The sequence below is a fragment of the Juglans regia genome, chromosome 9 (genome assembly GCF_001411555.2).
Source record: "Juglans regia cultivar Chandler chromosome 9, Walnut 2.0, whole genome shotgun sequence".
NCBI classification, from domain to species: Eukaryota; Viridiplantae; Streptophyta; class Magnoliopsida; order Fagales; family Juglandaceae; genus Juglans; species Juglans regia.
Window position 1 is genome coordinate 2486390 of NC_049909.1, and position 27521 is coordinate 2513910.

The 27521-nt window shown below is 37.1% G+C and overlaps 1 protein-coding gene across 2 annotated transcripts; it reads right to left on the minus strand.

The window, feature by feature from the left end:
• Positions 1-978: 978 nt before the first annotated feature.
• On the minus strand, positions 979-26391 carry LOC109011458 (ribosome-binding ATPase YchF). Of its 2 annotated transcripts, none has more exons than XM_035694283.1 (11): positions 26099-26391; positions 23575-23763; positions 23353-23406; positions 21500-21610; positions 14986-15048; positions 13977-14231; positions 13606-13752; positions 13498-13525; positions 13080-13150; positions 3857-3916; positions 979-1243 (listed from the first exon to the last, which is right to left on the minus strand). In XM_035694283.1, exons 1-11 carry the CDS (start codon positions 26321-26323, stop codon positions 1175-1177), a joined length of 1272 nt encoding a protein of 423 aa, XP_035550176.1. In that variant the 5' UTR covers positions 26324-26391; the 3' UTR covers positions 979-1174. The 2 variants fall into 2 exon arrangements, with proteins under 2 accessions (XP_035550176.1, XP_035550177.1); XM_035694284.1 differs by having other exon boundaries at positions 23371-23406; positions 26099-26380.
• Between the last annotated feature and the right edge of the window lie 1130 nt (positions 26392-27521).

The following is a 27521-nucleotide window of genomic DNA, read 5'->3' on the forward strand; positions in this document are numbered from 1 at the left end:
AACTACTTATTTTTGTTTTCCTTCCGTTGAATCCGCTGATTTTTCTATAACAATATTCCGATTATGAATATTATTCTGATTTGCCATCAACTTCAGCACCATCTCCGTGAACTGGTTCAAGTGTTTCTTGATCTCCTGAAGACTCTTCTCATGAGAGTCTACCTGCCGCTATAAGATTTCTCATTGCTGCTCGAAACGTGTTCCGTCCTCCATGGATCGTCGGCTCTCTGATACCAATTATTATGGTTCTCACTCGCTTCCTACTGGAAATTACTGGGTAATAGTATAATAAAGAGATTGGGAAGATGATAGTGATTAAAAGGTGAAGAAGTAATTGAACAAATTGAATTCCACATACATATGGGTGAGTTCGAGGGGCCACAAGGTTTAACAAACTTTAAAAATTTACCTATTCAAAATATAAAAGATCCTATCTGGCCCCCCTTCCTCGTATACACTACTAGGCAAGATAACAGAGACTAGCAAATGTTAAAAAACAAACAAGAGGCCTAAGGCCAGTTCTGAAATACCAATTACAGACTAAATAACACTAACCGTCCAAAGAATCGGCCCATCTACGACACAGACTAAAACACTTAAGGCTACATAACATGAATGGTTATGTCCACCTGGTCTAAACTGTTGCGAATTGGTTCCACCTTCATTGCACCTGTCGACATAACCATATTGTCCGAGACAACTCAAGCTAGACAAGGTATAAGATTTCCTACCATTTTCTAATCCAAATGTTTTTTATAATTTGAAGAGAGCAGTGTGTACATTGCCCATGGACAACATTTAATGCAATAGGATCCACATGTTGTAAGAAAATTGTAGGAAATCTCAATCCGTTAGGCAACTACAGTGGTTACTTGTTGACATGCGTGTAATTATTGGAGTAAGTATGGGAACAATGAGGAAGAAGATAATGAACAAAAATATAAAGTAGCGGAAAAAAGCAAATACAGTACCAAAATGTTAGAAAGAACCCAATAGTGATACCCTCAGATCATTTTCTGCAGAAAGAACATTTTCTAATTGTGTAATCATGGACATAAATTTAATCCAACTTTTACTCGGTAAGAAATACCTTCGTTTCTTCCATATCAAAATTCTTGCCAGCTTACTGGGTTGAGGAATAATTAAATAACTACAGCCACAACAATATTAGGCATTATACATTGAAACGAAACAGCATTACATCTCCTTCACGTACAATGTATTCTTTACCCTCAGATCGTAACTGCAAAAATCAAAAGGACGCCATTAATGATATAAATACTGGAGAAGAGTATTTTTCTCTTGTTTTTCTTTTCAGGTAATATATGTGCGCGTGTGCGCCAGTTATCATTAATCATTTTATGTCCATCATGTCAAATATGAAATTAAAATTTCCATTCAATAACCTCACATCTCTTACTATGAAATGTTCAAGGAAGAACCCTGATTTCAAGTGCCCAAGGAACAGCTTCCAAATTCAATGAACTGACAACTGGTGAGGATGGAGAGCAGGAATCAAACAGAACAGTGGGAAACCTACAACGGTTTTTCTTTTTGGTCCCAAAATGTTATCGCTAGGCTTCATAATATAGGGTCCAAAACTGAGAATCCCCAAACGGGATACGGTCAAGAGAATTGATCTCGGTACTCTGATACTTTGCCAAGAAGTTTGTGCACCACATTCTAGGGAAAAGACATGATGAAAAGCCTTCCATCAAGCATCTTCAAGTGAGGAGCACTTTCTTCCCTTCAACCGCCCCAAACCCCCGGCTAATTATGGATTTATGTAAAAACTATGCCTTCCCCATCTTCTAATGCACACACCTAGTACTAGAAAGAGGTAAACGACAAACCAAAAATATAAAAGTTCAACTAGAACTCAATCCCCTAAAGTATAGCCTGGAGCAAACCACATGAATTTTCTGAGGCGGCAATTGCAACTTTGAAGAAATCAAACACGCCCCTCCTGTTGTATCAGGAAACCTACGGTTCCCTTTTGGTTTATAAGACTTTGTTTGAATTATACTTTTGGTATTTTCATGGGTGTTATTTGTCTGAGTTTTATTTGATGTGCTCAGGATTGTTGAGTAGTTTTAAAAGGAAACATTAATCTTCAAAAGCGAAAATCAGATCCTTTGCCCAAGTCTGCTGCTCCTCTAGAACTTCTCTAGCTCTCAAACCCAAACCTTTCCAACTCAGAGACCCTGAGCCAGAAAAAAAGACACCAGAAATCACCTCCAGATCTGCTGCTCCCTTTCAGCTAAGAAATCCAATTGTTTTTCATCAATTTCTCTCTTCAAATTCCTTAAAAACATACCCAAAAACCTTTCCCTACAAATGTGTTCAGGTTTATTGTAATTTTCTGAAACCCTAATTGCAAGATGAGAATCATTCTCTTCTTCCCTTGTTCCCACCACTACTGCACCTTTTTTCCCAACAGTTTTACATGTATAACTTTTTGTTTAGGTATGTGATGATGGGTTTCTCAAGCTGGATGGTGATTGAGACAAAATATCTTGAGTTTTCAGCAGATGAGGGCATCAATTAATCAAGATTTCTGAAAATATCAAAGGTAATTAGTAGTTCAGTATCTCTTGGCAAGGTTACTAGGAGCTGCTTATTGACCACCGTGGAACCTTTACTTCAGAAGGAGACCAAGGAGTTTGTTAAATCATCTACAGTTGGCCACAGGGCATTTGTCGCACAGTGAGGTTCTAAGATCAAGTGTCTCTGTTTGGCCATAGCTGACTTTGGAAAGAGTGGAAGAAAAAGGACTCAATTGCTGTGCCAGGAGTTAGAGAAGCGAAGATATGGGAAAGGTTTGCACATGAGCTCCAAAGGATCTGGGACTATTTTAAGTGCATTGTGGAGATGAAGCTAGGGTGAAACAATCTGCGAAAGCTGGTTTTGGGAGTTTCCCAATGTGCAAAAAGTCAAAAGCTGTGACTGCAGTGGTTGCAACTCATTGTGGGACGTCTAACCAAAGGGGACTTTTCTAAGTTTTCTTTATGATTTGAAAATCCTCTCTTTTGCTGCGAATGTGAAAAGTTCCTTGATGTTTTCTATGTTATGGTATACCCTAATCATTGCAAGGAGGTAAAGAACTTCATTTTCTTGTGCAGGGCATTCAGGTGGATAATTTGTGTCACATGATTTCTCCCCTAGTGCATGTGTAAACTAGCTGTCACTGTCATACCCTTCCCTCGGTATTTGAGATAGTTATTAAAAATATAGGGTTCATCGGCCTTTCATAACATCCATAAGACTATAAAAATCATCACAAAAATATAATTATAACCTTAATGTAGCATTCCTTGACAAACTAGTTCACACATGAAAATATTGATAAATGTCCACGACAGCTTTCTCTAATCTCTAGTTGGTCCAAAAAAGCAAAATTATCAAAATTTCCTAGGTGTACACCATGCAGAGATTTCGTATGTAAAGAAATTTATAAAGTTGATTAAATGGAACACATCCCTCTTATTCATGAATTTCTTGTATCTATTTCTAGTTCTTGACAAGGTGTCTTCTCTTGTATACATCATGTGTACTTGGGCTACGCCAATTTAAATTTTATTAATAAAATTCTTTTACCTATCACAAAACAATCTCTTACTAATACTCAGATCCCTAGATGGTCTCATTCTCACATGTAAGCATGCTAATTGTTTAGTTCAAATTGGTGAATTGACATAAGCAGACTCCAAAAACCCATCATTGACAGATGAATATCCAAGTCAATTCAATGGTAGGCACAATGAGTATCAGAAACAACAGAAAGTTGTCTTTTTCATCCTATCTTATGAATTTTTATTCAATAAAATAAATAACAATGGTCAAGCAACAAACTCACAAGTCCTTTCTCCCTTGCAGCAGCAAGTGAACCAGCAGCAACAAAATCATCATAAGCCACCTGATAAATAAAACAGGTTGTTACTATGCATATTACCAAGTGGAAGGCAAAATAGAAGGCCAAAAAGGAAACTGGCCTTAGTAAGCTGAACCTCCATAGAAACTTCAATGAGCAATAAAATCCCTAGTTTATAGCCAGATATACAATAGATCAATTTCTCTGAGTGCCTACCTATTGACTAAAAAAGACCAAGCTAACAGATGTTTGTTTTATCAGAAGATTCAGAACTATCGTAGGATAAACAATAAATAAAAAATATCCATTTTGAAGAATGCATTTTTTTTTTCTTTCTGATAGGTAAGATACGCACTCGAGAGGTCTTGAACTTGTGACACGTAAGTTCCTCCACCCAATTCTTCTTTTTGGTAAGAGGGAAGCTCATTGGCCATTTGAAGCATACTTTTAATCAGGATGCAAGAATGAGAATTATTCTCGACCAAGAAGGCCCATAGGCTAGTGACTTAAATTGCATTCCGAGATTTTTACCTATCGTCTGAAAAAGCGGCAGCACCAATGTCATAATTTGGGGTTGAGACCTGAGGGTCTGATTTCATGAAGACCCTAAAAAGTTTTAGTAACAAATAAAAAGTGTTATCAAGTTGCTATGGAGGGAGATATTTTTCTGGAATGGGACACCTGGCGTGCTCTAGCTATGATGTCAAAATTCATTTCAATCCGTACTGGCACTCATCTGGATAATATAATGTTGGAAAGTTTCCAAATTTATCCAGTCAACACTGGATTATAGGAGAAATTTCTGTAATTATGTAAATATTCTTAGGAGATATTCTAGGAGATATTCTGGGAGATTTGTTAGCAATTGTTATTCTTTCCTTTATTATTCTTGAGATTTGTTAGCAATTGTTATTCTTTCCTTTATTATTCTTTCATTTTAGCTTATCCTTGTAGTCTAAAAAACATACGGATTGTACCTTATTTTAAAAGAAAAAAAACTACTATGCCGCCCAATTGTTACTGCTCCATTTGATAGCTCAGTGAATTTTTTTTTTTTTTTTTTACTTAATGATTAAGGAAGTAATTTTTAGTGTATTGATGTATTTTTTATATTTTTTTAAATATTTAAAAATGATAAAAAAATGTGAATAAAAAAAAATACTACTTTTACACTAGCGGTCAATTGCAGTGGTAAGCTGCAAGCGGCACAGTAGTGCAGCTCATTTTAAAAATAAGAAATACTATACCAATTCTTCTCCACTTCTAGATGGTATCAAGAGCCTGGTTCTCTTTTCCTTTCGCCAGTCATAGCCTAAACCTAGGCCTTATTGCCTTAACCCTGTTCAGCCTCCATTATGTCTGAAATTTCCGAAACTTCCACCATAGCCAGACCTGAACCTGTGGTCAACACCAAAACTGAAGCCAAAGTAGCCCATACCAAACCCCATTCAGTCCAAATCACAAATATCCATCTCAATGAAGCCAACTTCTTGAGATGGTCTCAATAACTTTGAATGTATATCTACGGGAGAGGTAAGATTGGGAACCTTACTAGTGAAACCAAGGCCCCTGTCATAGCAGACCCGTCATATGCTATATGGGATGCTGAAAATTCCATGATTATGGCTTGGCTTGTGAACGCAATGGATGAAGATATTAGCGCTAATTACATGTGCTATCCTACTGCAAAGAACTCTGGGATAATGTTAGTCAGATGTATTCTGACCTTGGAAATTATTCTCAGATTTATGAATTGCAGCAAAAAATAGGCAAGACCCAACAAGGGGAAGACAGTGTGACTAAGTATTTTAATGTCCTTAAGGGACTCTGGCAGGACTTGGATCTCTATTCAATGATTATGAATGGAAAAGCCCTGATGATTGCAACTACAACAAGAAGATGGTGAAAAATGCAAGAATTTTTAAATTCTTAGCTGGACTCAATGATGAGTTTGATGAAGTCAGGGGGAGGATTCTTGGTAGACAACCTCTGCCTCCAATCGGAGTGGTATTTTCTGAAGTGAGACGTGAAGATTGTCGTTGGAATGTTATGCTAAAGAAAAAAGGGGTTCATGGAACAGTGGAGAACTCGGCTCAGGTTGCTGCTACTCCTACTGTTTTGGCTATTGCTAATGCCTCTGTACAACAGTCATATCCATAAAAAATCTCTAATATGGTGACTATTGTAATAAGCAACGCCATACCGAGAAACCGGCTGGAAACTACATGGAAAACCAGCAAATTAGAAGAGCAGCAAACCTGAACCTGGACACAACCAAGTGATTCCTAGAGCAAATGAAGCCCAAACCAATGTTCTAAGTTCAGAGCAAATGGATCAACTTCTTCAACTGCTGAAATCCAATCCGATATCTGGTACTTCTATTGGTTCCTTGGCCCAAGCAAGTAATATGTCGAGTGCCTATTCTAGTTCTTTAGCCTTTGCACCATGGATTATTGATTCAGGTGCATCCGACCATATGATCAGTATATCTCAATTGTTTCAATCTTATTATCCTTGTCCGAGTAATAAAAAGGTTAGGATTGCAGATGGGAGTTTTTCATCCATTGCAGGAATAGGTTCAATTAGAATTTCCAGGAAAATAGAATTAAAATCTGTCCTTCATGTTCCTAAACTTACTTGCAATCTTCTGTCAGTTAGTAGATTATCCCATGATTCTAACTGCCATATCATATTCTTTGATTCTCTCTATGAATTTCAAGACCAAAGCTCGGGGGCAATGATTGGCAGTGCTAGGATGATCAATGGTCTTAATTATTTTGATGATACCCATTCAGCAATAAACAAGCTCAGGGCTTGAGTGGTAGTACTAGTTCAATCCCTGGGCAATGCTTTGGCATCTTAGATTAGGACATCCTAGTTTTTCTTATTTAAAATGTGTTGCCTAGTCTGTTTAAAAATTTGGATTGTACTTCCCTTCATTGTGATGTTTTTCATTTATCAAAAAGTCATCGAGTTCCTTATAATTCAAAAGGCTACTGTGCATCAAAACCTTTTTATTTGATTCATAGTGATGTTTAGGGCATTGTTTTTAATCTCGTACAGTACCGGCCGGTATTTGTGGTACGGTATCATATATGTTTCGTACCGGCCTATACTAGCCTGTAATTTTTTTTTTTTCAAACTACAAGCTTATTTTTTTACCTCTAATTCAGACTAGGCTATTTATAATTTATATATATGTATTTATATATAATTTATTCATATATAAACTAGTATTTTGGAATATAATTTATATATATTTATATATAATTTATTCATATATCGACTATTCCGAAACGGTACACGAAACAGTACCGATACCGAAATATTTTGTTCCAGTCACTATTTTAAATTTCGTACCATACCGGCCAGTACGGCAGAAATTTTCCATACTGGCCGCTGGGCCGGTATAGATACCATATATGTTTCGTACCGGCCTCAATTTCGGCCTATACCGGCCTATATTTCCGCCGGTACCGGCCGATATTTCTGCCTTCAGTTTTTTTTTTTTTTCATTTTTTCAAACTACAAGTTTATTTTTTGACCCCCAATTTAAACTAGGCTATTTATAATTTATATATATATATATAAAATTTATTCATATATAGACTATTATTTTAGAATATAATTTATATATATTTATATATATAATTTATTCATATATCGACTATCCCGAAACGGTACACGAAACGCTACCGGTATTGAAAAATTTTGTTCCAGTGCCTTGACCGGTATGGCTTCCGGTACGGTATTCAAAATATTGGTTCCAGTGCCTTGACCGGTACGATATCCGGTACGGTATTCAAAACATTGGTTTGGGATCCCTCTAAGGTTACTACCTTATCCGGAAAAAAAATGGTTTGGGACTTTTATAGATGATTTTTTTTTTTTTTATGTTGGGGAACCTCTCCAGGGCCCTTCGGACCCACCCCTACATAGTAAACCCCGGTCCCGTGCACCGCACTCTCAGAAGTTTCCCCACATGGAACTGGTTAAATCGCTGACTTTTCACCAGGGAGTGTGGCCCCTATAAATTGTTTGCACCCAAGGGGATTTGAACCTTGGACCTAGGGGGAGCATACCCCCAAGCCAAAGGCCTTTACTACTTGAGCCAACCCCTAGGGGTTACTTTTATAGATGATCATACTCGGATTTGTTGGGTATATTTGATGAATGTAAATTTGCAGTTGAAATATTATTCAAGAATTTTTATAGCATGATCGAAAATCAACTTCATACAAAAATAAGCATATTTCGTACAGATAAATGGTACAGAATATTCCAACCAAGTTTTGGGAAATTTTTTGAAAGAAAGAGGGATTCAGCATCAATCCATGTGTCGTGACACCCCACAACAAAATGGCATCGCTAAAAGAAAAAATCGTCATTTACTTGAAGTTGCACGGGCTATAATGTTTTTTATGCATATTCCAAAATATTTGTGGGGGGATGCTATTCTAACTGCTCGTTACCTTATTAATAGAATGCCTACCCGTGTGCTGCAGTATATCACTCCTTTGGCATGCCCAAAAAAATCCTTTCCTGATAATAGGATAATTTCTTATCTGCCTCTAAAAGTATTTGGATGCACTGTTTTTGTTCATATTCCAGCTCATCTTAGATCTAAACTTGATCCTAGGGCTGAAAAATGTGTGTTTCTTTGATATGCTCCCAATAAGAGAGGGTACAAATGTTTGAATCCAAAAACAAAAAAAAAATCACATCTGTATGAATGTCGTTTTTGTTGAAAATCAGTCTTATCTAACCAAACTTATCTTCAGGGGGAGAAAGAGAGTAGTGAAGATCAGTTTCAGTTTTGGAAAACTTCTATACCAATGCCTAATGTTTTCCTTGACATTGACATCCCTCTACAAAACATTCAAGGAACTAAAATTTTAAATAGTGAAAAAAATGGAAATCACAATCTGCCTATACAAAGCATAAGGGAATCACAAACAGGGGGAGAATTGCTACAGAATAATCCCTCTTCTGAGCTTCGTGTTTATGCTAGAGGCAGGTATCGTTCTAATACTAAGGATCATCCCACAATTCCAGAGCAGAATCAATCATCACCTCTAAAAACTGGTTATTTGGAAATCCCAGGTAATCCTTCTACTACACTTATAGTTGAGCAATCTACTGACCTTGATGTACCTATAGCCATTAGGAAAGGAGTTACAACCTGTACCACACACCCCATTGCCAAATATTTATCATATCACAGACTCTCTCATAATCATAAGGCCTTTACATCCAATATTTCTCACCTATTTGTTCCAAGGACCATTCAGGAAGCTATGGATCATCAGGATAGGAAGTTAGTAGTTTTTTAAAAGATGAATGCACTACGGAACAACGGTACTTGGGAAATTATTGATTTACCAAAGGAAAAGAAAACTGTAGGTTGCAAATGGGTGTTTACAGTTAAATGCAAGGCTGATGGCAGTATAGAGAAATATAAGACGAGACTCGTAGCAAAAGGGTTTACACAAACATACGGAATTGACTATCAAGAAACTTTTGCTATAGCGGCCAAGATAAACTCAATCAGAGTGTTACTCTCCTTAGCTATACATTCTAACTGGCCCTTATACCAGTTGGATGTAAAAAATGTTTTTTTAAATGGAGATCTAGAGGATGAAGTGTTTATGGAATTACCACCAGGTTTTGAAGGTAATCTTGGCAAAGATAAGGTGTGTAAACTGAAAAAAAATCATTCTATAGGCTCAAGCAATCTCCGAGAGCTTGGTTTGAACTCTTTGGGAAGGCTGTAAAGGGTCATGGTTACTGCCAAGGTCAAGCTAATCACACCATGTTCTATAAGCACTCAAGTGAAGGGAAGGTTGCCATTCTAATTGTCTATGTTGAAGATATTATTTTGACAGGTAATGACAGCAAGAAACTTGAGAAATTAAAGCAGATGCTTGCTAATGAATTTGAGATTAAAGACTTGGGTGACTTGAAGTATTTTCTCGGTATGGAATTTGCAAGGTCAAGAAAAGGTATTTTTGTTTCACAAAGAAAATATGTGCTTGACTTGCTTGGAGAAACAGGTTTACTAGGGTGTAAAGCAGCTGAAAAACCTGTAGTCTGAGGCATTTCGTGGTGCATCGGGGGTGACTTTAATGTCATTTGATTTCCAAGTGAAAGATCAGGTGTTTCTAGCAAAGTTTTAAAAATCGTTTCGTACCGGCCGGTAATGCCGGTATTTGCCGTACCGGCCACTGGGCCGGTACAGGTACTACCTGTATTTCGTACCGGCCGTTTCGGCCTGTGTTTCTGCTTGTACCGGCCTGTGTTTCAGCCTGTACCGGCCAATATTTCGGCCTTCGTTTTTTTTTTTTTTTTTCGAACTACAAGCTCATTTTTTGACCCTTAATTCAGATTAGACTATTTATAATTTATATATATATATATTTATATATAATTTATTTATATATAAATTATTATTTTGGAATATAATTTTGAAATATAATTTATTTATATATCGATTATTCCGAAATGTTATCCCGAAACGCTATCCCGAAACGGTACCGATACCGAAATATTTCGTTTCAGTGCCTTGACCGGTACAACGTCCGGTACGGTATTCAAAACATTGGTTTCTAGCCTCAACTCGGCCATGATTGATTTCTCTGATTTCATCTTCAAGCTAAACCTACTGGACATCCCTCTAGTTGGCAGTGCTTATACGTGGTCTAATACTCATGAGCATCCTTCTTGGTCGAGAATAGATAGATTCTTGGTATCCCCTTTTTTTATAGTTAATAAGAAATTTTCTTACCAAGAATAGGCAAAGCCCAAGTACACAAGACATATACAAAGGAAATACCTATTACACACTAGAGAATTAAAAAAAAAAAAAAATACAAATTCGGAAAAGGTTCATCATTCAGTACAAGAGTCTTGGCCCACAAACACTAAGTACTAAAGAAGAAATCCCTAAGTTCTCCCAAAGAACCTTTTTTGTTTGCAAAGCATCTCCCATTCCTTTCCAGCCAAAGACACCACATCAAGCACAAAGGAATCATCTTCCATTAGGCAGCAACTCGTTTTCTTCCCTCAAAAACATACCAACATGCAAGTAGATCCACCACTTCCTTAGGTATCACCCAATCTAATCCCGTCCGACCAAAAACCTCATTCCACAAAGACCTGCCACCTCGCATTGAAGGAAAAGATGATTTACAGATTCACCATCTTTCTTACACATGACACACCAACACACTAAAAACATAGCACACTTTCTTAAGTTATCCGTGGTCAAAACTTTACCAAGAGAAACTGCCCAACAGAAAAACGCCACCTTAGTAGGAACCTTCACTTTCCATATGCTTTTCCAAGGGAACTCACAGCCACAGTGACAAGTTAACACCTATAAAAAGAACTAACTGAAATCTGGAATTTCCTACATGATCCCACAGCAGACTTTCCTCCCTTCCCTGCACCACTCTTGAATTATAAAGTCTTCCCAAAAAATCAGAAACAACATTCACTTCCACTGAATATTATTATTCGTATAAGAGAGAATCTGCCACAGCTGCATTTTGATCCCTAGCAATCCTATAAAGATTTTGATCCCTACCTAGATCTAATCCAAAAACGACTTCCCAGGTTGTGCTCAAATTACTTCCCTATAATCATTGATTGTGGGGAGATTCATGGAATTTGTATACTTCAAGTTTAAAAATATGTGGTTGTGATCTAAAGGGTTTGTTGATGGAGTTCAATAGTCGTGGTCCTCTTACACATTATTTGGCACCCCTAGTTACATCTTGGCTTGTAAGCTTAACGTGTTAAAGAAAGACTTAAAGGCTTGTAATAAGTAGGTGTTAGACAATGTGGAACTCCAAAAGAACTCTTTATCTTCCATGTTTGGAAGGTGTGGAGGAGGTTAGGATTCTCTCGGATGTTGAGAGAGTCTGCAAAACTCAGGTGACTATGGACCTAGAAAGGGTGATCCTAATAGAAGAAATATCAACGAGACAAAAGTCAAGCGCTTTATAGTTGAAAGAGGTAGAAAAGCGTACCAAGTTCTTTCATCGTGTAGCTAACTCTCACAAGAGGAACAACGTCATTGAAACGATGGTGGTGAATTGTGCAGTCTTTTCAAATCTTCCAGAGATCACAGATCATATCATTCAATATTATGAGCACTTACTCTCTAAGCATTTCTCTTGGAGACTGAACCTTGATGGACTTGCTTTTGATTCTTTTGAATCACAGGAAGTGAAATGGCTAGAAAGGCCTTTGGTGGAGGAAGAGATCAAGAAAGTGGTCAAGAGTATGCCCTGACTGGTTCACTGTGGCTAGAATGGCTTGATGTGATACCCCATACGATAAGAAGATAAAGTAGGTGGTATATGGGATCCCACATTACTTGGGAAGGAGAAATTCTTACTCTTTAAAATGTTCCAATAGGGCTCCAATTGTATCATTGACTAGTCCTTTTAGAGTATAGGTCATGTGGCTTGGACCTTTCATTGGGGCGTTACAAATGGTATCAAAGCCTATCCCAACCAAAAATGTGAGACTTGAGACGTGCCACCTACGACGGATGGGCCAGACGAGGACGTTGGGAATTTAAGGAGGGAGATTGTGATACCCCATATGATAAGAGGATAAGGTAGGTGGTGTATGGGATCCTACATTGCTTAGGAAGGAGAAGTTCTTGCTCTTTATGATATTCTAATGGGGCTCCAATTTGTATCATTGACTAATTTTTTTGGAGTATAGACCATGTGGTTTGGCCTTTCCTTGGGACGTTACACTTGAATAGGCATGATTTTCTTGTATCATTGGACACTCATGCTTAGGTGTCACTCTTCTATATGTGTCATGTACTCGGGCTAGGCCTATTTATATCTTCAATAAAATCCTTGTTTTACTATTAAAAAAAAACTCTTATGCTCTCCACTTGTCACAGCCCTTTTCAATCAATCACTATGCACCAAAAGCTTTTACAGCTCATTGTAATTGACCCCGAAAATAACTTCTCTCTCCCAAAACATAACTCGTGAGACATTTAAGATTCCAAGGAAACTAAAGTTCCCTTCTTTTTCTCCCCCAGGAATATTACCTACTGTATTTTAATTAACATTTTTAAAGTGCTAAAATATTAAAAAAATACGATGAATAATTTTGAGCAAAGATCTTATTCCCTACAGGGGGAAAAAGTAAAAGAAAAGGGAACAATCAGAATGCTTACTGTCTCGGCTCGAATGAAACCTTTCTCAAAGTCTGAGTGGATAACTCCAGCAGCTTGAGGTGCTGTCATGCCTGAACAAATAAAGAATAACAATCAGACAAATATCTGACAGAATCAGAGTGTCCTAAAGGAATAAGTCTACTGAATATCCTGAATATACATCGCCTAACGCCCAGGTTATTCCAATGGAAAAGTTCTTCTCTCATACAACTACTAATCAAACTATTTTTTTTTTTGACAAGTTGTTCATCATATCTGACCCACTCCTGGCAGAAATGTGGTACTTGCTTGGAACAAGTCAAGGCCCACCACTTATTTAAAAAAAAAAAAAAAAACAGATGTCAAGGCCTACTAAATAGAAGTTATCATCATTGTAAGACATCTTTGACATGCAGCAGTACAAAGTACAAAAGCTAACCTGCAAGTATGGTCCATGCTTTTGTTTCCTGCACAAAACAATGGAAGACAGTTGTTTTAATATATGAAGGGAATATAACATTTAATAATATAAACTTCTCCACATCACCTTCTCGCCAGAAGTGAAGTATGTACGCAGCCCCAGAAGGCTATATGTTGCTCTAATTAGGTTTCCAAGACCACTTTCACTGACACCAAGAGACTTTAAGTACTCTACCCTTTCTTCACATGGAAGTTCAGTAAGCTCTGACTCAACCTGCAAGTAGGTCGCTAGTTTACTTGCCTGATGTAATTGTTAACATCGGGAAGACCCCTATCACCCAAGTGGTCATATAAAAATAAATAAAACTGTCTAAGCAGAAGATAACATTAGCATGCCCTCACTCGTACTACGTGCAAACACATGCTCGGAGGCACCAGCTAAGATAACTTATACTAATTTAAATGGTAAGGGTTTCAGTTCAGAAGTAGTCACCAAACCTGTGCTGAGATTGTCACCAGTCCAGAGTTCAACTCAGATGCAAGATTCTTCACTTCTGTGACATGAGTGTTATTTTCGGGCTTAGCTAGATCAGTCTCCGCAACATTTGCAACATATATTACTGGTTTCATTGTGAGCAAGCAAAGCTGCTTTACCGAATCCTTTTCAAACTCTGTTAAAGTTACCGATCGTGCTGGTTTCCCATCCAGAAGTGCCTGCTGAATTTTTTCCAAGGCAGACTTCTCTGCTTCCTCCTGGAATAAAGAAGGTTGCATGTATAAAGATCATAGCCACCTTACATACTTTAAAGCATATCAAATAAACATGGAGAGAACAAAAAAAAATTTGGTAGGGATGATGTAGGTAGTGAAAAACTGGTATGTTGAGAGTCAGGGATGCTTAAAGACAGACTTCAAAAAAGACTCTTTGATGAGATTCTTAGCTTTCGACCCTTAAATTTATACCACAAAATTAATCATGTGTGGAGTACTTGAATGTAGAGAGGAATCGTTAGGCAAGCTAAGATCTCAAATTCAAAAGGAATGTCAATTGCAAACTTTCTACCCTCCATGAAGTATTTGACAAAATTTCATGATGAGGAGAAAAACATGAGGTCAAAAACTCTATCCCAGAAACAGAAGATATCAGACATGATGATCAGCCCACGGCAGTGCCCAGAATACCAACTAAGCTTTTACAAGGACTACCCTGATGCTTCCTTGAAAGATTTAGCAAAGCCTACGGACCTATACAGGAGAACTCAGTTGATTTAGTCAAAGGAACAAGTATAAAACACGCCAAGTTGAAGACACAAGAAGATGACTTTTGTTAATGATATAAAATAGCACAGTGCTGCTGTTCCATGTGAGGGGGAGGAAGGCACACAATAATAACAAGCTACTTTCTGCTTGAATGGTAAGTGGTAACGTTTTTCCTTTTTCGCTTTTTTTTTTTTTTCTTTTTTTTTTTGAGCAATTTGTATGGTAACTTGGAATCATGATTACTTACCTTAAGTTTAGATTGTGAATCCCTTGCCTTGCCTTTCTTGAGCTTCTCCATCCTTTTCTCAATCTGCACTACTTGTAGACAGTACAATTTAGTTCTATTTGTTCACCTGACCCTTGTGAGCTATCATGTCCAATGAAAAATGAGAGCTCGTAAAGATTAATCAGAAGGAATGTCTGTTTGCCAAAATAAGAGGAAAAGCTCTCAACCAATGTTTTTGAAGGCAAAATGGCAACCAAAATGTTGAAACGCCCTCTACGTACAGAGCCTGGGGGTTGTCTCTCCAAGAAATGCATTAAAAAGGAAATCTTTTACCACAAGAAAACAGTATTGCACGTGGGAGCATGTGTGTGTGTGTATCCTTAGTAGAATCAAGTCTAGATGAGCGCATACATGGTTACCCAAAGTTCTAGCAGAACAATGAGAAAAAACAGGTTGATGGCATTCAAATGAACTGAGTCCTTTTTTAGTCAAGTAAAATTATCTTTATTTTATAAGTAAAATGACTTCGGTTAAGCAATGGTATGTTTACAAAAATTTCTTCACTATTTCTTGACCACGTAATAGGAGGATATATGGGATGATCCCAATGCACTAGCTAAAATATTATGCTAAATAGTTTTAGCTGAACCCTGCAGAGAATAACTAGCTTGAACACTTTCCAAGTAGACAGTATGCTAACTCATAATGGTACCAAACAAGGAGGCACTCATCCAACTAGAACCCCAGATAAATGTTTTCGATCGGAAAACACTAGGCAAATGTTAACAGATGGCAACCCGAAGGCCAATTAAGAAATTTCTAAAATTAGAAACTGCAACTCAAAACCATTTTCTAACAATTACTACAATGTAATTCAGAGGCTTATAAAATACATCCTCTAAAAAACAGAGAAGCATCACAGTGTACACGGCCAATATGCTAACTCATAATGGTATGAAACAATGAGGCACTCATCCAACTAGAACACCAGATAAATGTTTTTCAATCGGAAAAGACTAGGCAAATGTTAACAGATGGCAACCCAAAGGCCGATTAAGAAATTTCTAAAATTAGAAACTGCAATTTAAAACCATTTTCTAACAATTACTACAATGTAATTCAGAGGCTTATAACCTACATCCTCTAAAAAACAGAGAAGCATCAGAGTGTGCATGGCCAATGCACACAGCCAGACATAAAAAAATAAAATAAAATAAAAAAAGACCAAGTAGGAAAACCATTATAAGCAAGTTTCCGATTCAAAACCAAGTTCATTCAATGTCCAGTTCTTATCACAAGAAATTTGGATATAAACTTGTTTGGGGATAATTAGGAACTCACAATAGCATAATTAGACATTTCCAGGCTCAACTCCATAGTAGCATAATCATATGTACATTTCTTGGAGGTTTAACGTTATGTATGATATGTTGATGATGCTAACTGAGATTGTTGATACTTGATTGAAAACCTAGACTGTTACTATGTTTACTGTATGATGTAGTTCTTAGAGTATTCAACTCGTTTTTGTTTTTATGTGTGCCTAACCCAGATGATGATATTATGAGGATGCGACAGGATAGGATAATGCTCAAGGAGATGGCATGGAGGCTTGAGAAGTCTGAGATTTTAGTTGCTTTACTTTTCAGTGCTGAGTGATTGTAGCACATGACTTTTTGAGTCTTTCCAATAAGTGCTGCTGAGAACTATTTTTGAGATGTGTTTCTTTCAATAAAGTACTTTGATTTTTACGACTTTTTTTTTTTTTTATAGGAAATCAAAGATAATATATTCATAGAAATAGGCAAAGCCCAAATACACAGGAAGTATACATGAAAAAACACCTAGCTAGAGGATACAATAGAAAGAAGAAGATCATGGACACTACGTCCGTTACAAACTATAGCCCCCGCCCATAGGAACAATGTCTTAAAAAAGAAAATTTTAAGCTCGTCCATTGTTCTCTCGTGATCATCAAAACATCTAGCATTTTTCTCCCTCCAAATGCACCAACACATGCATATTGGTACCAATCTCCAAATCGACGCTACCAGAGAATCTCCGCATAGTCCTATCCAGCTTGCGAGGAAATTCACCAATCTCCAAGGCATAACCCAAGACAATCCGACTCTTGTGAAGAAATTATCCCATATAGCCTTGGCCACCTCGCAGTGTAAAAGCAGATGATCAACCGACTCCCCATGCTTCTTACACATACAACACCAATTTAGGACAATGACTCGTCGTTTTCTCAAATTATCTATGGTGAGAATCTTGCCCAAAGAAGTTGTCCAAACAAGGAAGATTGCTTTTGAAGGAGCTTTCATCTTCCATATGCTCTTCCACGCGAACATAGACAAACCGGAGTTCGTGAGCTTTTGATAAAAAGAAAGACTGAGAATATACCTTTCTTAGAATGATTCCAATGCAACTTGTCTCCAGAGCCCCCTAGAATACTTGCGGAATATAATGCCGCAAAGAACTCCGTAATAGACTCCAACTCCCAATCATGGGCTGTCTTAATGAAGTCAATATTCTATTGAGGGGTGCCATTTACTATAGAATGAAGATTGGCAATCGAAGCCTCCTTTACTCTTGCAAGCGCAAAGATGGCAGGGAAGGTATCTTGTAGAAAATGGTTACCACACCGTGTATCAAACCAAAAAGGGACACGCGAACTATCGCCTACAACAAAATGTTCATGTTCTCAGAAGGTCCCCCAAAGGCTCCTAATGTTTTTCCACAAACTCACTCTATAAGTGCTTCGTACCTCATTCGAGCACCATCCTCCCCAAGCTTCCCCAAACTGAGAATCTATAACCGATCTCCAAAAGGCCTCCCTTTCATTTTGGTACCTCTACAACCATTTACCCAAAAGAGCTTGATTGAATTTCAGCAATGGCGAATCCCCAAACCTCCCCCAGATATTGGAATACAAATTGAAGACCAATTAACCAAGTGAAATTTGAACTCTTCCCCCAATCCACTTCATAAGAAATCCCTTTGTAGCTTCTCAATGCGGTTAGCCACCTTTGTGGGAAGTGAGAACAAAGACAAGAAATAGGTGGGTAAGTTAGAAATAGTGCTTTTAAGCAAAGTCAACCTACCGCCTTTCGACAAGTAAAGCCTCTTCCAAGCAGCCAATTTATGCTCCACCCTTTCGACTACATCATTCCAAATCCTTTCAGATTTAAAAGAGACACCCAACGGTAAGCTAAGATACTTCATAGGAAGGGAAGATATCTTGCATCCCAAGGTAGTAGCAAAATCTCCACATCGGGGGCAGCCCCCACTGGCACTATTTCCAACTTAGCGAGGTTAATACTCAACCCTGACACAACAGCAAAACAAAGGAGTAGCGCCCTCAAGTCTTGGACTTGACCAAGGTGTGCACTACAAAAGATAAGCGTGTCATCAGCAAATAACAAGTGAGAAATGTTAAGATCGTCATTCCCCACCGAAAAACCATGGAGTAACCCACCATCCACCAACCCCTCAATCATCTTCCTGGGAGCTTCCATGACAAATAAGAAAAGTAGAGGAGAGAGCGGATCTCCCTGTCTTAGGCCACGAAAGGAGTTGAAGAAACCCACCGGAGAGCCATTTACCAAGATAGAGAACGAGCTGAAGAGATACAAAATTCTACCCATTTCTACCATTTCCAATTTACGACTTCTATAATGGGATCTTTTATACAGGTGCGATGCAAATTGATTTTAAGATTAGTAGCATTCAATTCCTATAGCTTTTATAACCCTAGAGGGACAGGGTGTTACAGCTTCCTAAAAGCTTTTAAGTAGCACAAATTTATTGCAAGACCAGAACTAATCTTACACACCAATTTTCTTTATAAAATACTAGGTTTGCTGCAAAAAGGACTCACCCTAATGATTTATAAATGTGTTCTTATGATAGTTACATGATGAATTGGCTGTAGAAATAAGTTTCCAAGTGAGGGCAAAATTTTATACGTGCTGTCTAAATGAAGCATATGGGAGTTCTTGGGTAACAAGAAAACAAAAAAAAACAATAAATAAATAATTGTTCTAAAAACCTGTCTGCGTCAAGATCACATCAAACTACATGGCAATACATGCACTGAGACTTGGTTAGAAGGATGGAGAATTATGAGCATATTACAATCTAGGAATGAGAAAATTTATATTAATGTAGCATATTGCAGCACTTTGACAACTCCTAGCGACTGCTGTATGGACCTCCATATGGAGAGTAAAGACCATAGTTTGTAACCCAAAAGAGTTATCTTTACAGCGACTCGATTTTTCCAAGTGATGAGACAGGTCTTGGAATCATAAGGAGTAAAAACCCTATGACCAGAGGGCTGGTTGGACAGCCCAGAGACACACAGACACTTAAAAATTCAAAAACCCAAAAAGCTTACGTTGGGCCCAAAACCAGAACTGACCAGAGGTATTTAGAGCGACAAAAAAGGCTCTAACACGAGCCAAAGCAAGTCGATGCACAATAGAGTGTTAAAGCCACTTAGCAGCAGCTTACACATACTGGAAAGTCTACTTTTGACACATGCTACTATTCAGTGAAGCGACTGATAAGAGAAGTGATTAAAGGAAAATGGTTTTTGATATGTGCAAATGTTCTTTGGAAGTGTATGAATGTTATTTGAAAAAGAAACTTGTTTCTACCTTATTTTCTTTGTGGTGTTCCTATTTATTGAGGATTCGACTCGCTTTGATTTGATATGATATGTCCCTGGTGAGGTTGAAATTGAGGATGTAGGCCAGATCTAGGAATAGAGACCATGTCCTAGTCAATATGTGTTCATCACATTGTTTAGCATTTGATATGGTACAACCAAATGATATTGAGAATTTTTTACTAAGTTTTGAGTTTATGCGATTTTGCTACATTACTACTCAGTTTCAATTTTTTTTTTTTTTATGTCAGGGAACCTCTCCAAGGCAGGGCCCTTCGGACCCATCCCTGCAGAGTAAACCCCAGTCCCATGCACCGCACCCTCGGAAGTTTCCCTACACGGAACTGGTTAAATCACTGACTTTTCACCAGGTGGTGTAGCCCCAAAGGATTGTTTGCACCCATGAGGTGTTGAACCTTGGACCTTGAAATGAGTAATACCCCAAAACCAAAGCCTTCACCACTTGGGCCAACCCCTTGGGGTTAGTTTCAATTAATTTATCCTATGAGATATTTATGGATGAGTAATGTTATATATAGTCCTAAGATGTGAGAGTCTCACATATTCTCTTTGAAACAGAAATGGGGCCCACAATTAAAAAATGAGTTTTTTTCATGTGGGTCCTAAATTTGCTCTCTTTTTTCAAAGGGAGTGTGCAGAGCTTGCACACCCTAAGACCGTATCTAGCATTATTCTTTATGGATCTCTTATAACCTACCTCCAAATAAGGTAATGAAAGTGACATTTCTATCCCTATAGGGGAAGAGGGTGTTACAGGCTTTCCTGGGGTTGTTACAAATTGTTTTTTTTTTTTTTTATAAGTAGGGTTGTTACAGATTGTTACTATGAGCTACTGAAAAATCCCCAAAGACAACACCAACTGATCACAAAAAACCTCCTTGATGTACTTTCACATCATGGAATTAGAGGAAACTTGGCAACCATGAGTCAAATCTGTTGTCCACCTCTAGAACAACGAAAGCAATGAAAGTGATGAAGACAATTGCAGACAAAATTGCCTTCACATACCTTCTGTCACTGAAATGAAACCCAGCAACACAAAATGCCGATCTCTACCAGCCAACACAAGCTTCATCACAGCTCTGTTGAGGATTAGCATGAAGCAAGTTTTGGATTGAAGCCTTTATTACAACACTGGTTAGGTTACCAACAGCTGGGGTGGAACAGTGTAACAAGCAGACACACCATAAGGAATCCATAAAAGATAAAGAGAGATCCAAATGTTGCACTCACATGGTGTTTGGAAAAAAGGGTGACTTAAGGGCATCAGCATTAACAGCACTGAATAAGGGAGCACCAATTTAGATGTATAAATGCTGCTGAATCTCAAAATAACAAGACGTACAATAGAGAAGGCCATGTAGCCCAGAGCATAGATCTATTCCATATTGGCTGAGGTGCTTACAATGCAAATATTCTTGTACATCAATAACACACTTTTATCATTTTTATATATCTACCAGCTTTAGACCGCTAGTAAGAGATGCAAAATGAAGCCAGGACCCCTCATAAGCTAAAATGAAATCAACACTTCAACAAATAATGAGAAATCTAATAGATCGTGTCTTATAAACAAAATGTACTGCATAACGGTGAAGTAATTCAAACTAGTTCTATTTATGGGGAAAAACTGAGAAGACTCCAGAAGAAATTATGCATACAAAAACAAATGCAAGCCATACAATCAAGCCAAAGATCCATTTTAGGTCGATCCATTCAAATTGTGATAAGGACAGGAAACAGGAATAACAATAAAATTCGAAATGATGCTACATGATTTGAAATTTGACGAGCTCCTAATTTTGTCAGAAACGTACACAGCAAGCTATAATAAGATACCTGGTCCAAATCTGAGAAAGCAAGCTCCAAGTTGATAACATCGATATCAATTTTGGGGTCCACTTTACCATTGACATGAACAATGTCATTATCTTCAAAACAGCGCACAACCTGAAAAATAATTAGTAGGCCTCTTATGATATAGAAGTGGAACATACTAATGGCACCAACTTACCCTTAATAAACAGACAGGGTCGTCAAAATTATTGGTTTTGCAACTTCCTCACATAAATGATAAGATAATTTATCAAAGATAGCACCAAGATAAAAGGGATTGGCGGAATGGGCTAATTAAAAACAATTTATTGATGGTCGTTCAATCCATAATCCTTAAAGTTCTTTATACATATAATAAGTTTTATTCAAAAAAATAAGAGCGATATATCAATACACTGAGACTATACAAGAGATGCACCTAGATAGAAAAAAGAAATAGATCTAGAAATCCTGGAAGCAAGAGAGAGAAAAAACCGACAATATAGTGGACCATTAAACAATAATAAAGGGTGCCGAGAATCTTGAGGTTCATCATTATTCTCACAATCTACCTCCCCAAACCACAAATAGCTCTACCATCCTTTGGGGCATCACTCACTAAACCTCTAAGAGGTGAAAAATCAACACCCACAAATCGAAACCTCATAATTCCTTTGTTTTAAAGGAAGATAGATATTTGACTCGGTGTTTATTGCTAATGAATGTCTAGATAGCATAACTAAATCAGAAGAACCAGGACTACCATGAAAACTGGATATGGATGTGGTCTATGATCATATCACTTGGGAATTCCTACTCTATTTGCTTAGTAGATGTGGTTTTGGGTAGAAAGGGTGTGCTCTGATTCGTCTCCACAGTTTTTTACTTGGTGCTAATGAATGGCACTCCAATTGGTTTCTTTTTCTTTTCTTTTCTTTTTTTTTTATAAGAAAAATTTATTAAACCTCATAGTTAAGCAAAGCCCAAGTACACAGGTAGTATACAAAAGAAAGATATCTAATTACAGTGTACTAGCAAAGAAAGAAGCATACAAGTCATTAAGATTAGCCCCCTCTAATACAATGGCCTTAGCCCAAAGTAACAAAGATTGATAAAATATAATTCTAATACCCCCCCAAGAACATTCTCTATTTTTAAAGCAACGACCATTCCTCTAGTTCCATATACACCACATAAGACATAAAGGCACCATCTTCCAAACCTCAGCAACTTGGCGATTTCCCCTTACTCCATTCCAACAAGCCAATAGATTCACCACCCTCTTAGGCATCACCCACGCAATATCCAACCTTACAAATATATCATCCCAAAGAGTCTTCGCCACGTCACAATGGAGAAGAAAATGGTCTGTTGATTCTCCATTCCTTTTGCACATAAAGCACCAATCCATTATGAAAATACTGGGCTGGGTCGTTACATGGCCTCTATATTTCCATGAGAGACCATATAACGACCCAGTCCAATAATTATAAGGTCAAAATATTGATAATTTTTATTGGGCCTAAATTATCTTCAATGGGCCACATTGGATAAGCCCATGAGCAATAGATTATTGAGGTTGATTAATAGGAGTCTTAATTAGGCTCAATAACTAGGTTAAATCCCATTTATTATTTATTGAACAAGTTAGACTCCTTTTAGAATTTAAAAATGGGCCATGAGAAATTTATTTCAATTTAAAATCATCACTAATTGAAATCCCCTACGCAGTCTCTATCACTGCCAATCCTACATTGAATGAACTACTAGATCATGATTTTCAATTCAAACTTTCTTCTTAGATGATCATGACTGAGTGTTCAGCAAATTATTGTAAAGTCATGTACAAACGCAAATATTTTATGATGCACAAAAACCTGAAGTATGGAGTCCACCTCACGAATATGTGATAAAAATTTATTGCCCAACCCCTGCAATGAGAAAATCAAAAATATATTAGTTGATGCATACAATTCATTTGCAATAGAATCTCTTTAAGACAAACCATGGTCAAATGAAAAAGTAAGTAAATAAATCAACATTGACTATTAGTTGACACCAAAAGAAAACTAGAACTGTTAAAAGACAAGCAATGTCACCTCCCCTTGACTTGCACCCTTCACAAGCCCAGCAATATCTACAAACTCTATGGATGCAGGGACTGTCCGCTGAGATTTGCTGAGATCAGAAAGCACTTGGAGACGCAGATCTGGAACAGCAACAATCCCTACATTTGGCTCTATTGTGCAAAAAGGAAAATTAGCAGCTTGAGCCTTTCCATTCTCAACCTACACATCCAAAACTACCATGTCAAGAACACTGGTTAGGAGCATAAATATTACCGATCCACAAATCCAATATTCACATTATCAAGTAACTTGATCAATAAAGTAATAAAAGAATAAGAACCAACAAGCAGATACATAATACGATGTGAAGTAAGAAGTCATACGCAAACCATATACTTGACTAGATTGGTGCGTTCCTTTGCCAATGCAAGGCCCTATTTATTTGCATCAAAACATAACTCTAGTCCACATATGAAAATTATTGAGTGTTGTTCCATCTTGGATCTAAGATTCTATCAATAAATCAAAATATAAACCAACTGAAATATAAAAGGGTCACACATGACTTTATGAGAATTTTGTTAATTTGTGGGTTAATTCTAATTACCGTTGGTCTATGTTTTGGGGCTTCAAAGAAGAGTTAAAAAGTTATTCAGACCCTAGAATCAAAAAACAAGAAGGCCCAAGCAATATTGGTCTATATTTTGGGGCTTCAAAGAAGAGTAAAAAGTTATTCAGACCGTAGAATCAAGAAATAACAAGACCCAATCCATGTGCTAATAGGAATAGTCGAAAGAATGAAAGAGAAAAACAAAAACAAAAAATCCTTCTCGGATAAGGATTCATCTTGACTAAGTAGACTGCCAGCCGTATTTTAGGTGAAACCCTAGAATTTAGGACTCCTTTACTACTAAGGCCTCGTTTGGATGTTGAAATGAGATGAGATGAGATGAGATTATAAATTTGTGAATAATAGTGAAATGGTTTGAATTAAAATGTTTTATGGGGTTTTGGGAAAGGAGAGAGAAAAAGTTGAATAAAAGTATTATAAAGTTAAAATATTGTTAGAATATTATTTTTTAATATTATTTTTGTTTTTGGATTTGAAAAAGTTGAATTTTTTTTTTTTTTTTTTTAAGTTTGGAAAAGTTGTAATGATTAGATAAAAAAGTTAAAGATTTTAAATTGAAAGTATTTGTGTTTGAATGGTATTTAAATGTTGAGATGAGATGAGATGAGACCATCTTGCAATCCAAATGGCGCCTAAAACTTGTTGCCTGGTTTTCCTAGATAGTCTAGGTGAAATTCTAGGAGCTTTTTCCAAGTTTCTCTCTAAGGAGAACCTAATTCTCCAAAGAGTCAACACCCCTATCTGCTGTTAGCCTTGATGAAGAGCCGAGAAAGCCAAAATTTTAGATTATTCCTTGCCCATAATTGGCTCCCAACTTGTCATAGGCATATTAGGAACTCTATAAAATATTAATTTCATGGAAACCTAGTCTTATTTCGTTGTCCTTGATGTATCCAGCCAAAAGCCTTGATGTATCCCGTAATTATTCATGCAAGTATTGCCTATCTCTTTGGACCTCGGCTATTGTTTTCAATGGGGCTAATTTTCATGATTTTCTTGTATCCATCTCTAGCTCCTAATTGTAACTAGGTGTTTTCAATTGTATATTTCTTATGTACTTGGGCTATGCTTAGCTCTTAATTTAATATAAATTTACGTTTACTTATCAAAAAAATATCCACGCATTGGTTATCATGCTAATCTCACACTAGAGGCCCGAGTTCGAACCCGGGCACAGACACCTAGATTTCCAAATTTTATACCGATCAAAAAAAAAACATTCATGCAAGTATTGGAGTCATACGAAAAAACCATTGCATAAACAGAACCAAGACTAACTTTGTAATTTTGCTTTGTTCAAACTGTTTCCCAAATATTGCAAGCAATGTGATAGTACCGCAAGAATACACCAAAAACATGAACCCAACTTTCTTGAATCAAACACAGCCAAGTTACATGACCGGCCAGAAAGCCGCAATTGCTAGATTTTAACAAACACTAATTATATTAGCAGTTACTTATATGAAACAACAATTTCATACAATTTCCATAAAATTCTACAAACTCATAATTTTTTCCCAAGATAAAACGAACTACCATAGGAAATAATGCAAATAATCTGATAGGTCATAGTTGAAGGGAGTACTTTTGTTTCTCTATACCATTGATTAAAAAAGTAAAAATCTCCAAAATTCAAATTCTCGAAATTTTCTTCAGTTTCCCTCAACACAATAAAAGCATTAGAGCATTACACATATTCTGTTTTTCTTCGATTTGAGAACCTACCAACTCATCCTAAGAATGCAGCACCCTCATCTAAGGGGAGCATTAGCAATCAAAGAAACTAAGAGGAATCTTTTCTGATAAACCAAATACTTTGAATCAGCAGAACATTGGTTTCCTACATTTTTCCCAGCAACCAATTATAAATACATGCATGTGTGTGTAGAGAGAGAGAGAGAGAGAGAGAGAGAGAGCGCTTACAACTGCGTTGAAGAGAGTAGATTTGCCGACATTAGGGAGGCCAACAATGCCGGCTCGAAGGCTCATGCTTATTTTGGAGGATGAAGAAGAGAACCTCCGGCTGAAACCGAAAAAGCCTACAAAGTGAGACTTCTCTGTGAGAAGAAGAGAGTGGTTTCTGGAGACGGATGACTTCAATGGACGAACCAATGCCGGAATTACGTGACCGCATGCTATTCTCACCATTGTTTCGGCGCGGAGAGATAGAGCGAGGGAGAATGCAAGGCTTTATTATCTCAACCCTGTCCAAAAAAACTTGCACGGAAAGGATGGCCACGCGTCTTTTATTACTCTTTTTTTTTTTTGCTTTTAATCGATTTTTATAATAATAATAATAATAGATGTGACAATGAGTGGTTCGGGACTTATAAAATCAACACAAATATCATAAAAAATTACTGGATTTAGTTTTAATATAAATAGATTTGGATCAAAATAAATTAATCTATTAAGACATAATTTATAAACGAATCAATAACGAGTCAACCCGAAATCAACCTGCAATAACTCGTTTAAATTTTATTTCAAAATCAATTTTATTACTATTGAATTGTAATATTGGTATTTCTCAATATACTTATTTTTTTTAGTTAAAAATTTTGAAAAATATTGAAATTTTTTGTGGCTACTAATAAATATATATTTTAACTTTTATATTAAATTATATTAATCATGTCAAATAGATTATACAGGTTAGTTCAACTCATTTACATTAAGCAGGTTGAAAAAAGTGATGTCGTTTTGTTTCATTTCTAATTAATTATTAAACAAGTCAAAATGAGTGACACGACATGACATGTTATGTAAAGGAATGGTGTTGAGGTTTGAAGGTCTAACCCGTTTAGCTTCACAGACCATATTCGGGTTGACTCATATATCAAACATTCATGAGTTGACACGATACAAATACGAAAACAAAAATTGTCACCCCTAAATAATAATAAGTTAAAATATTAGAATAGTTCACATAGTTAAAATATTAAAATTGTCACATGTTCCTTTCCATTGCCTTTCTTCAGTTTTTATGGCTCCCAAGAAGACTGTTCAACCCAAAATTCTTGGAGAACTGGACTAGCCCGAGGTTCGCACTACAGAGCAATTCTTCATTGGGAACAACTAGCGTTCAAGCGTCACTCCCAAGTTCTTATCGTCATTGGCTTCCACCTTTCACGTCCCGGAGAAGTTGGTTTTCGAGGTTCCGGGGGCCCGTGAGGGGGCTGTTTATGATAAGGGCTACGCTTCAAAGGTCGCTCTCCTCCCTAGCATGTTTTCTTGCGGTTGAGGCTGCCTTTCCCTCTCCCTATTCGTGACTTATTGATCACCTCGCCTTGGCCCCCTCTCAACTCCACCCAAATGCTTGGAGGATATTGATGTGTTGTTGCAT